This window comes from Ixodes scapularis, unplaced genomic scaffold (genome assembly GCF_016920785.2).
Source record: "Ixodes scapularis isolate PalLabHiFi unplaced genomic scaffold, ASM1692078v2 PGA_scaffold10__122_contigs__length_95168666, whole genome shotgun sequence".
NCBI classification, from domain to species: Eukaryota; Metazoa; Arthropoda; class Arachnida; order Ixodida; family Ixodidae; genus Ixodes; species Ixodes scapularis.
In genome coordinates this window covers 82,385,660-82,397,756 of record NW_024609836.1, presented here as the reverse complement: position 1 = coordinate 82,397,756, position 12,097 = coordinate 82,385,660, and the positions used below count along the sequence as shown (strand labels likewise).

General features: G+C 46.0%; 1 protein-coding gene across 2 annotated transcripts; it reads left to right on the top strand.

The window, feature by feature from the left end:
- The first annotated feature begins 2,113 nt into the window (after positions 1-2,113).
- Positions 2,114-9,648, top strand: LOC115322176. Of its 2 annotated transcripts, XM_029982502.4 has the most exons (6): positions 2,114-2,416; positions 2,787-2,912; positions 4,599-4,747; positions 7,181-7,248; positions 7,903-7,980; positions 9,300-9,648. In XM_029982502.4, exons 1-6 carry the CDS (start codon positions 2,402-2,404, stop codon positions 9,431-9,433), a joined length of 570 nt encoding a protein of 189 aa, XP_029838362.2. In that variant the 5' UTR covers positions 2,114-2,401; the 3' UTR covers positions 9,434-9,648. The 2 variants fall into 2 exon arrangements, with proteins under 2 accessions (XP_029838362.2, XP_029838363.2); XM_029982503.4 differs by lacking the exon at positions 2,787-2,912 and having other exon boundaries at positions 2,122-2,416; positions 9,300-9,643.
- The last annotated feature ends 2,449 nt before the right edge of the window (positions 9,649-12,097 follow it).

The window sequence follows — 12,097 nt, the reverse complement described above, 5'->3', positions numbered from 1 at the left end:
AGGCAGTGACTACTAGCAGCTGCTCTGGAGCCTGTGTCTAATCTGCCACTGCAAGTCAACACTTTTCCGGCCATCCAGTGATATGATCCCTGCAATTCGTTTTACAAACCTCTCAGGCATATAGCGTGTTAGTCTTAGCTTTGAGTAATGGTTGCGAAGTTATAAATTACTGGAATTGGAAGAAACAAGACCACATCCAAAACTACTTGAAACATTTTACCCTTAAAATATACAGCATGTAGGAGAGGAGTTTGAAAAATATCTCGTTGATCTTCATGAGAAATGCCTGTGAATGTGCCCAAATGGCAGAGGTTACTATATTACAATCGTATTCAATCTCAATTATTTCTTTTCTTATTGGAATGCACAAGTCTGTTAGTTTGGGCCCCGAGAGTTCATAGGAAGAGTGTGGACGAAGCGTTTTTAGCCCTAAATACTTTAACCGCCGAGATTACTTTATCGTCTGTTGCTTTGCTGTTCAAGTCAGTAATTAATCTAAAAAGGGCTAGTTAAGCGTCGATCAATAAGTGCTATAAAAAAAACTATACATTGTCGAGATAGTTTTCGAGTTGCGGCTCGCAAAACATGTCAGCGAATTTTTTTTTTTTTCTTGTAATGGGAATTTGGTGGGTATCCTTTCGGTTACTGTCTAATGCAATTTGTGCCCAAGTAATCATGCCACTCGACATCAAGAGACAAGTACCGTATAAATAACGTTTTGGATTTGGTCGAACAAGTTCATGGTACACGGAGTCATCATTTTTAACCTTTCAAAGGAAGTTTACGAGGATCTATGGAGCTGCTCAATACGCGCGAAACTTCTTAACTTTTTTCTTAACCATTCAATGCTTTGCGTTTTGTACTGAAGCAGCCTTTACTCCACAATCGCATCTGCTTTATTTCCACCCAGTAAAACCTGAATTTCACAATCATCGAATCTACCGGTACAGAACCTTCCAAGATGTATCATAAAATTAACGATATTTGCATTCAATAAGGTGGTGAAACATACATATTGTTGTCATTGTCGTCACCACCACCGCCATCGTAATCAAAGTTAGTATTATCACCATAATTAGGGGCCTCACGAACACCCTTAGCCCAGGGCTTCAAAATTCCTTAATCCGGCCCTGTCCGCGAGGCGGCTTCTTTCTTCGGGAACTACGCCTAAAGGCATGTTCACACAATCGCGTTTGGTTAGAACCGCGCTCTTGCCATTGTCTTAGGACGAGAGAAGACACTGTCACTGTGGCGCCATCTATGAGGTGTCCCTTGAACTGTGTTTCACTGAAGCGAAGGTTTTGCGGTTTTTGCGAGATCAAATGTATGGACTGTCTGAAAAACGGTCGTTTATAATATTGTCAAATTTTCTCGAGTCAAGAAGGAGAGAATGATACGCCAAGAAAATAGGAAATAAACGAGAATTAGATGAGTTCCACGGCTACCCGATACATGGCGCTAGTGTGTTTGAGATTATCATCATCATCGTCATCGTTTTTTTAAGGCACATTCTCGTTAGTAGAGCCACTAAATGAGCTGCGCTTAGAGTATCGGCACTCCGTTCCCCGACATTGTTGTGGGCGCCGCCATTTTGGCTCGTATGCAGGGCAGACGCAACTGCCGATCGTCATGGTTCAAAAGTGGGACTTCCTCAGCATTAGATTCGGTGTAAGGAAGCTCATGTAATAGTGATTTGCTCAGTCGCCAACTCTTTAAACATATGTGGAGGCCGGAAAAGCGTTTCCTGTGATTTCAGATAAAGCTTCAGATAACTGAAAACCATGATTTTAAGACACAATATGGCCTAGTGTCGTTACTCTGAAGCGTAGCTTATTTAGTGGCACTACTCGTTAGCAATCGAAAGTGTGTGAACCAGCGTTTATCCTAGTATTATAGGTCCCCGAACCAATTCCAAGTATTCGTACACGCATATTTTCTGGAGTTTGGGGAATCCCACGCTCTTGTCCTGTGCTCTTCAACAGAAACCACAATTAACGCCGTTTTTTCTTTTTACTGTTTTTTTTTTTTCAACGCCAAAAAGAGGTACATAAAAACGCGGAATATGTGGGAGAAAATAAACCCCGAAAACACGGAGCCCTACTCATAATTTGCACTTGTCGTCTAACGTCCGCCGAAAATCGCCAATTACGAATACGAATCGTACGCGAAAATCTGTCAGCTAGCTCAACTCGGTAGCACACGTGTGCGGTTCGCGGTCGCCAAGCGGTCACCAACCGAGGCAGACGTATATCCGTTCAATGTGCATCAACAAAGAAACAGTTGTCTGTCCTTGAAAGGTTTATGCCACCATTCTGTATAATGAAGTGATATCGGTGCCATCTCCACAGAGACACGTGTCAGCGCCGTGACAAGCTGGAAGGACTAATGCGCGGTTTGTACAATGATGAATCATGACGTAAGTTGGGTCATATGATCCAGGCACAGCCGCGTGTCTTTGTCCCTGTGATTTTCTAACAGCTATCACATGCTTGCTTTCGAAAAACAATAAAAATTGAATTGAAATATGTTGCTCTTCTGTGTGTGTGTGTGTTTCTTTATTTGATTAAAAGAAAAAAAAATTGTTCGCAGAGGCAGCAAAAAAAAAAAAAAAAACGACGAGCATAATCGAGTCACACATTAGTGTAAAGCGAAACGTCCTCGCTTCATTAAACATGTTTTACGGACGTGACGTCACGCATAAATCTCGATCAATCGTAATATAAGCGGGACAAGTTTCGGGTGTAAACCATCAGCACTAGCTCGATTACCTGAAGACTCTTCTACAGATCTCTGATTTCAAGATGACCGCGTCATCAATCTGTCTGCTGCTTCTGGTAGCAGCATTTACTTGGACGTCAGCATCGACCTCGGAATGTAACCGGCTTCCGCTCGCCGTATTCAACTTGAACAGGGTATACCCGGAACCTTTTCTTTTTCTCGTTTCTTTTCAGATTCTGTATACCGTCATTACTGGGCTCTAGTCTGGACAGTTAGCGAACAAGTCGGCGAGGAATTCGGGCAACCATGATTGGCTGGCGCCTCGCTTGACCTTGGAGCCGTCGCGGCCAATCACGGCGGTTGAATTCCTCGATGACATTTTTCGCCAAGTGCGCAGTGCCTGGCCAAAGCACCAAGGAAGGCACGCGCTCCACGCCTTCTTTGGTGCTTTGGCTGATGGCGCGCGCTCGAGGGGCACGATACGCCGATGCTTCGTCGAAGAAGCCCGCACTGAAGGCGGGACAACTGCAACTCCTCGCTCCCTGCCGTTCTCACTTTGTACTCGACTATAATTTTACCGTGCCCACACGTGGGTTGATATCTTTTAGCGTGCACCCTTTGTTGAATCATTTAATCTGGAGGTCGTTTTTCGTATCCATCACAACGTGCCGAAATAGAGAACAAACACGCAGCTGCCAGATGGATTCCGCTCTTCACCTTGGTTGCAAAACATCCCCTCGTCGTCCCTCACTCCAACACCTCATATTCTAAGAGGTGTTGCCGCAGGCCGCCACTGTTTTGAAAAATGTCCCACGCCCACGTGATTGCAGGAGAACGGTCTCCCTACCTTAACCCCCCCCCCCCCCTTCTCCTCCCCACTTCCCCTCCGGCAGGCGCCGTTGCGAAATACCCCCGTGGCAGGAGGTGTTGCCCGTGGTCGCGCTGTGCAGATACGCTCCCTCGCCTTGCCACTGCCGCCGCCCAGGTTTCAAGCACCGCCATGAGCCCATAATGACCTTCAGTTTTTGTTTCTTCGTATTCCGTTTACTTCACTTCACCATTACCATAGCAAGGCAGGTTATTGCCAAATTAGATTCTAATGTCTTTCTCCCCTGCATTGGCCTTTGTGGAGGTTTGTCAACGACCGTTTCAGTGGCTCGGTATCTCGGTAAGGCAAAAGAACGTCAGCAAATGGCGGCTGTGATCTGGCGCGTGTGCAAAGCGTCTATACTTTCGCTTTTTCCACCGCAGGCGCAGTCGCCTCCGTTCTTAAAAGCGTTTCAGCAAAAACAAAAACAAAAAACACGCCTTTGTGTTTTTCCAAACACATGCAACATCTCGCACAATCACTCCACCAAAACACACGTCTCACACACGTCTGATCAATTCCACTGAAATCATAGACCCATTGCAAACACTGTACAGCACATTGGCTCAAGGCAAAATTCCTTCAACGTGCCTTTACACAATGCAGGAGCTACCGCTGTCAATCGTAGCACACTTGGTATGGTCGTTTGCAATTTCGTTTTATCTCCCACAGTTGCGCCGTCTGGTTGGCAGAGACGCTGCCGGCAGTGGTCACTTGGACGCGCTCCGATAGGACTTTATCTGGCCGAGAGCGTCGCTCTGCGTTCGTCGTGTTGTGTGTCCTCATCTAATGGGTATCTTACACCGCGGTTGGGGCGCACACCTTCAGACGCTATAATCACTGGTCTTTTTTATATTTTAATCTGTTCAACAAACGAGAAAGATAGTCAGTATACCATGGTCCAATGCGAAGCGCTCTCGGTGACATACCCAAAAACCCCGTTCAATTAACTTTGCGCTACGTTTCAGTGAAAGCAACGACTCGAACATGTCCTCGTACACGACTCTTGCAGATGCTGAACTGCGGCTTCAACGGTGATGCCTGGTCCGTCTGGAACGTTCCAGGCAGGGCGCCCTACTGCGGGGCTGACGTCATCGACAAGACAAACGACGGAAAGTTTCTCTGCTACGACATCGAAAGCGGAACCTGCGACAGAGTGCCGTGAGTTCCATAAAGTTCACCACATTCGTGGTGTGAGGGAGTCACCTCCGAGTATATAGAACGCGAAGGCCTGCCGCAGAATCTCGAGAAAGCGCTCAAAAACCTCCCTCCGCCATGTGGGAACGCCACTCATTGGTCTTTCCTTTCTCAGTTTAGTCAATGAGAAAGGTGACCGGTGTCGCGTTTCCATGCCGATGCGATCTATATAAAGCCATGGTCATACTGGTAATACTGTTGAGACCGGTTATATAACGAAGTCGGTTATAACGAAATATCGGCTACAGCGAAGCGATCACGATTTCCTATTCCCTTTTGAACTTCGTTATAACTTATAACCGAAATCGGTTATAACGAAATAGCGGATATAGCGAAGTGATTTCCGATTCTCGTTGACTTCGTTATAACCGGTCTTGACAGTAGATCATACAAAATTTAGTCTGCTGACACTGTCTGAGGCGTTTTACTTCCTTGCCTGACGGTAATGGCACATATTGGTCATACAAAAGCCGTCTGCCGCCGACACGTTTGAAACATACACATGTATGAAGCAAACATGCTGCGAGCATCCTTGGGGCGTGCCATATTCCTTTCATGTCTTCAGGGAACACTGCATCGCGTCTTTCGTATGATTATAGAGACTCACAAAGCCTGGCAGTTCGACGACAAAGCCATGGAGTGCCCGGACGCGGATTTGGAGCGCGAGGATCTGGTAGCACAGAGCATTTTTCGGGGAACCTGGACGTCAGCGCACAGCTTTTGCAGCGGCGGCGACCCGAAACATCATCATCATCATCATTTATTATTCCTTGAAGGCCCAGGGGGCATTACACAAGGGAGTGAACACTTAAAAAACAAACAAGTAACAAAACAATTTATCTACAAAAACACGCTGTAATCTAGTTATGGGTTAGAAAAAATAAGCTAATGGCTGCAGAAAATTTCTTAGTATCAGATAAGGTAACAATAACGTCAGGCAGTGAGTTCCAGTCGTCAATGGCCAATGGTAAAGTAGACATTTGGTGAGTGACGGTTGACGATGAAATCGGACGGAGTTTACAAGAATGGTTGAGACGAGGGAAAATGCGGTAAGGAGGTGTTAACAAACTTTGTCTGAGATGACTGTTGTAATAAAAGATCCGATGAAGAAGAGAAAGACGAGACACCCTGCGGCGGTGAGAAAGAGTGTCAAGGTTAGCTGATTGGCGAAGTCCTGATATGCTTGCGTATGGGGAATAGTCGGAATAAATAAAACGGAGGGCCCTGCTTTGAACGGATTCCAGGTTGTTAGTTAGGTATGCCTGCCACGGTGACCATATGGAAGAAGCGAATTCTAGTTTAGTTCTGACCAAGGTAGTATAAGCTAGTTGTTTTACGGGGGATGTAGCTTGTCTGAGGTTACGGCGAAGAAATCCGAGAGTGCGGTTAGCATCGGCGATGACAGTTGTTATATGAGTGGTCCATGACAGGTCAGATGTCAGATGAATTCCTAGATATTTATACGATGAACAAGCAGTTACTGGGATGCCAGAAAAGTGGTAAGAGGAGGATAGAACATGTGAACTGCGGGAAAAAGATAGCGATTTACATTTATTATAGTTTAAAGCCATTTGCCATTTATGACACCACTGAATTATAAGTTGGAGATCGTTTTGCAAGGTTAGCTGATCGTGGCGTGAATGAATGGGTCTATATATGACACAGTCATCGGCGAACATGGTTTTCAAACCCGACGAGAAAAGAAGCGGTAGCGCGAGGAACGCGAGGAGCACGAGTGACATTCCCTCGGGAGAAGTGTGTTTCAGCATCTCGCCGCAGCGGGGCGCCCGTCACGTGGCTCTCCTCTCATCCGTTGTCTGCCGCTCCACCTTTTCCATTTCGGCGGCCGCTTCTCGTGGCGATCTGCCAGGCTTTGTCAGTATAGAGGAGGCTATGATATGACGTATGATCCGGGTGGCTGCAGGGGCTCAAGTGAGATTGCGTTCATTGGTGCATAACACCGGCCTTCGTTTTTCATTGGATGCACAGATTAAACAGTGATTAAACGAAAAGCAAGGTTGACTAATAGCGATCGCATCGTGGTAGATTATACATGCAGGAACTTCTGGGGGTGTGGGTCGTCCCGGCACTGGCCTCCGGCCGAGAGACTCATCCCCTGGGTATATATATGATATTCCGTATTCGCGTCAAATTACGACGCCAGAGATACAACGATCTCTATGAAAAAAGATCACTACTTTGTCATGGTTGATTAAGAATCAGATATCAAGGCAGGTGTCGGAAGAAAGAACTGAGCAGGGCAAAACGCAGGCTCCGCGGTCGTCTCTTGCCACGCAATTTTCGATTGAGTATAATCAGATGGGACACTTATTCACCGCGTACTTTCGCGCACTCAATGATGGACACTGATCAAAAATCGGTCCCGTCTATTTGCAGGTATATCTTCGGTGTCCGCAATATCCTCAGCGGACCAAACTACCTCCAGCGTGACCTTGGCAACGGAAGTACGTATAGTCAAATAACAAATTCACCCGAAACTTTATTCTCCCACTACAGAAACGAGTTTCTTCATCCTCTCAGGCATAAGTATATAGCTCAACTCTTGAGCATGAAAGGTACTACGTGACCGTGACACTTTTGAAGAGGCACATGCTGCCTTTTACAGCACTGCACTCAAGTTTCCCAATGCTCTTCACGAGCATGCGCGTGCTGGCGATATGTGGATATTCGTGGCCTCTGTCTCCATTGCCTTCATTATTATTATTTTTTTTTTTTGCAATATAGGTGATTGAACTTGTACTAACCTTAAAAACCGTAGTAAAAAAAAAGTTAAACTTTTTGCGGAGCATTACCCCTTTTATGCGGCGACGTAAGGTGCATTTGAGGTTAACAATGTTATTTTATCCAGACGCACACGTTTCAAACGCAGAAAATCATAATTTCGTCAAAGACAATCAAATCTTGCAAGAACAGCTTGGCGCAACGTAAAAACAATGCGCATAGCTTCTTTTTTTTTTTTTTTTTTTTTTTTATGTGACGAGTTTAGGTGCCTTCAAGATACCCTCGGCTACTCGACCCAATCGAAGCAAAATAACACCGTCTCTTTTTTTCTGAGCTCTTACGTAAACAGCCTTCAAATGTCTCTTATTTGAACGCAGGCAAGAGCACCTCGCTTATACTCGACACCGACAACTGCCACTACCTTGTCCAGTTGGAGTGCTTTCCAGATGGTTCCGGTGAGTTGGGCCAAGAAACAGGGCTAATAGACCTTTACGGAAAATCCCACAAGGCCTCTCGGCAATCCCACATTGCACCGCGCGGCGCGGTGCAATGTGGGATTGCACGTGCGCTCCTTAAACAAAGCACAAAAAAGACGGAGCGAACATATCACAAAGCTGAAATCGCCAAATGCTTACATAGATCGCTACTCCTTCACGCGCCATAGTTCGGGTGGGATGGAGGCGCTGTGTATTTTCGGAATGGCCAAATTCACTCCCAGTTGTGAACAGTCGATGTAGCAATGACTTAATTTGAGAGTTTATAGAGTCAAGTCTGCCAACATGGTCAGATTTAGCTTGCAATTTTTAGTTGCGACGTCGCTCGTGCGGCGTGGACGAGAAATTGAGGTGCGATTATGAAATCTTCGGAGCTGGCTGAGCTGCCAAATTTCCTTCGCGACGCAGCTCCTGGAGTCGGGACGGACAACCGATCAAGATGCGATTCGTCCAATACGTCATGCTGGATTGGATTCTAAAGGCCAAACCCATTGAATCAGGCATTTAAATGTTCATAATGTGGAACTCCCCAGAAAATTTTCATAACGCCGAAATAACCATAAAGTACAGTACTGACAAGACATACCACTGTTGCTCTTAGATTATAAAGAAGTATAAACGTGCAAACATTTCGGAACAAACGTTTGTTGAAATTATCAGGAACTGAACATGTTTGCCCACATAAACCAATACAACGCGAGTTCTTGCTCCAAGCCTTTATACAGGATCAAGTCTACAAGCAATCTGCACCAGAAATACCAAACGTCACTACCGCGTTTCCTGGCAAGATAGGCAACACGAAAATGAATATATGCTGTTGATTTTTGCAGCGAATTAGCAGCACAAAAACGTCCCTACAAATCGGTCCTGACAAAAAACTTAAAAAAGTAAATTTGTGAATTTTGGCAGGGTGTATTTTTCAAGCTAATGCTTGACACAAAAGTCCAGTTACAACCTCGCAAGTCCCTGAGTCTGTAATTACACACGATACACACAAAACACCGATCATTCGTATTCTTTCATTCCGTTCGGAGATTGGAAAGGGCTTTATTGGTATCAAATTTTCTTGGCCACGTGGGTTCTAAATGGCAAACGGAGTGGACGTTGTTTTGCTACTGATACTGCATGATCATTGGAGCATGATGCCAACTCTTTTAAGTCAGCGGCAATGATGGCCGATGATTAGTGTAAACTCTGAGGCACCTGAGAGTGTGATCTCGTTGTGGAAACGAGCTTCAATACCATAAGTAGATGTGTAAATATCCCACGTCTCTTTTCAGTGAGCCGCTACGTGACCTACAAGAGTAGCTGGACGAGCGCTGGAAAAAGCCAGCTCAAAGCCAAAGCTGCAATGATGTCGTCCCTGAATTTCGTCCAGAACTACACGTTCGACTGCGCCAACGGAAATGTGTGACCCACGTTGGCGATTCGGGCTCGACGGCGTCGTCGAGAACAAATATCAGCAAGGGCACTTACTAAATCACTTTCACAGAATCTCTGCTCGTAAATCTTGAAATGAAGGGAATAAAATTTCGGTTCCGGTTATTGCTGTAACAAGAATGACTGGAGCTGACTGACCGTGATGCTCAGGCTGAACTTGCCTGACGTACACTTTCGACAGCTTCTTCACTACCAATCTCTTAAAAGGACATAGCGAATTTTTAGAGCCGCGGTGGCAGAGCTAATGCCCGAGTCCCACTAAAGCGACAAACAGAAACAGAGGACAGCGACAAGCCTTAAACCAGATTCTTTCGCGGTTTGACAGGCTTTGTAGAATAAAGGAGGCTATGCTCTAACACGAGCGTCGTGCACGCGAGGGTATCTTTGGCGGGCTTGCAATCACTCGTGCCTACTCCACGAGCACCGAACGACTAAACGACTTCCAAAGGTACCATCGCGAGCATGCTGCACGTGTTGGAGGCTTGTCCGTGTCGGTTGTTTTTGTTTGTCGCTCTAGTGGGACACGGGCATAACACATCATACAAAATACAGTCCGCAAACACTGTCTGAGCTGAGGAGGTTCTTCCTTGTAGGACGGTCCCATTTGTCACGAAAAAACTGCCCGCAGACATGTTCAAGGAAATAGTTAACATAAACAAGTACTGGTGGAACTTCCTGTGGCCGAGTTAACTTGCAGTTGACCAGCTTCTTGCGTATGTTTCAATAAGCAAGAATGAGCAGCGCGTCTTTTAAGCTTTTCTTTTTTTTTTTTTTTCTCAACGGGCGGAAAAGGTATATATGTCGAAAACTGGACGTAAGATAGATCGGTGTGCGTTTCTGGACCATATACAGTGCCAAGAAAAATCACCGCATTTCGTTTTATTTGGCCTCTGTGGCGAAAGTTACGTGGCCCTATACATGACGGCCCAGTGGAAATTTCTTTACACTTGAGACATATTCAACGAAGTTAATCGCCCACGAATCAACGGAGGCATGTAATTGTTTCGTGTTTTTCGTGCACGGGAGAGGGTGCGCGAGAACAGCATCGCCGTGAGAGTTCGTGCTCGAAACCACCCTCCCTACGCCTGTCGGATGTCACTAGTGTGCAGTTCAAGCGAAGGCAACGCCAGGCGAAGAGAAGGGCGAGCACTAGGAAGGCTGAACGGGAGAGGAGGGCACTGGATGGCGAGGGGAGAAAGGGAGAGCAGGACCAGTAATGAGGAGAGGATGTTTCTCTCTTCTGCCCCAACCTTTCAAGCGCTCGCATAATAGTGTATTGCTCACTGTTTTTTGTACATATATATTTCTGTATCTTCTCGCGTCGTGCGATATGTCGAACGAGCGTACGGAAGAGCGCCCAGGACTAGGAAGGGATCGCCGCGCTTCCATTGTAGCGTTGAGGCGACCTGGGCGCTGATAAGACTGTGGGAGGATCGGCTGGAGGACCTCCGAAGCGTGCGATGAAACTCAAGCGTGAGCACGACGCCGAACGAACAGGGCAAAAGCGTAGCAAAGTACGGAAAGGAGCGGAAACATTGACACCGTAGCACTGAGCAACGTTAGGATTGAGTGAGCGGAGACGCTCAGGGTCTATTTCAACAAGAGATTGGAGTGTTCGATGTGATACTGCTCCCTTGAACACGCATAGACAAAGAAATAAGCGCCGAAATTTTGTTGCAGTATCCTTTTAAAGCAGCCGACGCCATATTTCGGCGCTTATTTTTTGGTCTTTACGTATTCAAAGGAGCAGTATCACATAGGAAACACCGATTTCTTGTTAAAAAAAGACACGAAAAATGATTTTTAAAAAGAATTGAACGATTAGCAAAGAGCCCCTGGTGGATGTCGCTAAAGCCACGTTTGTAATGCCCGTCTAGGAACCTTGACAGGTAGTGACGATAACTGTCTCGCCTAGAAATATGCATGCTTTGAACCTGACGTCATCCCGACAGCTCTACGGCCAGCACAAGAGAAGAGGGAGGAACTCCCCCTCAACGAGACACTCGTTTGTGTGTCCCAGACGACGCTATTCTCCCTCTCTACAAGATCATGGAAGATTAACCCGTCACTCAAAATTCACACGAAAGCAGACTTGCGGTGGCTGGAACGGCTAGGGCATCCTGACGACGTCAGCCCCGCCGCAGCTTTGCTCATCCCGAGACAATCTACGTCACGATTGCGCCGGATGTGACGTGCTCTCCACTGGCTGCTACTCGGGCGCTTGCCAGAGTCGGCCGTTTATAACGAGAAATACAGACATCAGACTCAAAATACAAACGTGCGATTGTCATTTACGGATATTGTGGATCATATTCAGCCTATTTATGAACATATTTCAAATTTCGTTGAAGTGGCAAGGAGGTGACTACCGACTAAATCGCGTCTGCGCCGACAATATCGCTCTTAAAAATGTATATTTTTGCGCGTAAAATTTATTTCTTGACACGCTTGTCCCCACCAGACTATTTAGAAAAAACTTTTTTTTTTCTTTCCTGTGGCCCTCACGGGAAACAAAAAAAGTTTTTTTCTAGACAGTCTGGTTGGGACAAACGTGTCAAAATTTTTTTTACTTGCATTCCGTGACGTCATGGACTTTGCATGCAGAATTTAAAATAAATCTCGCCGTCAATATTGTTCA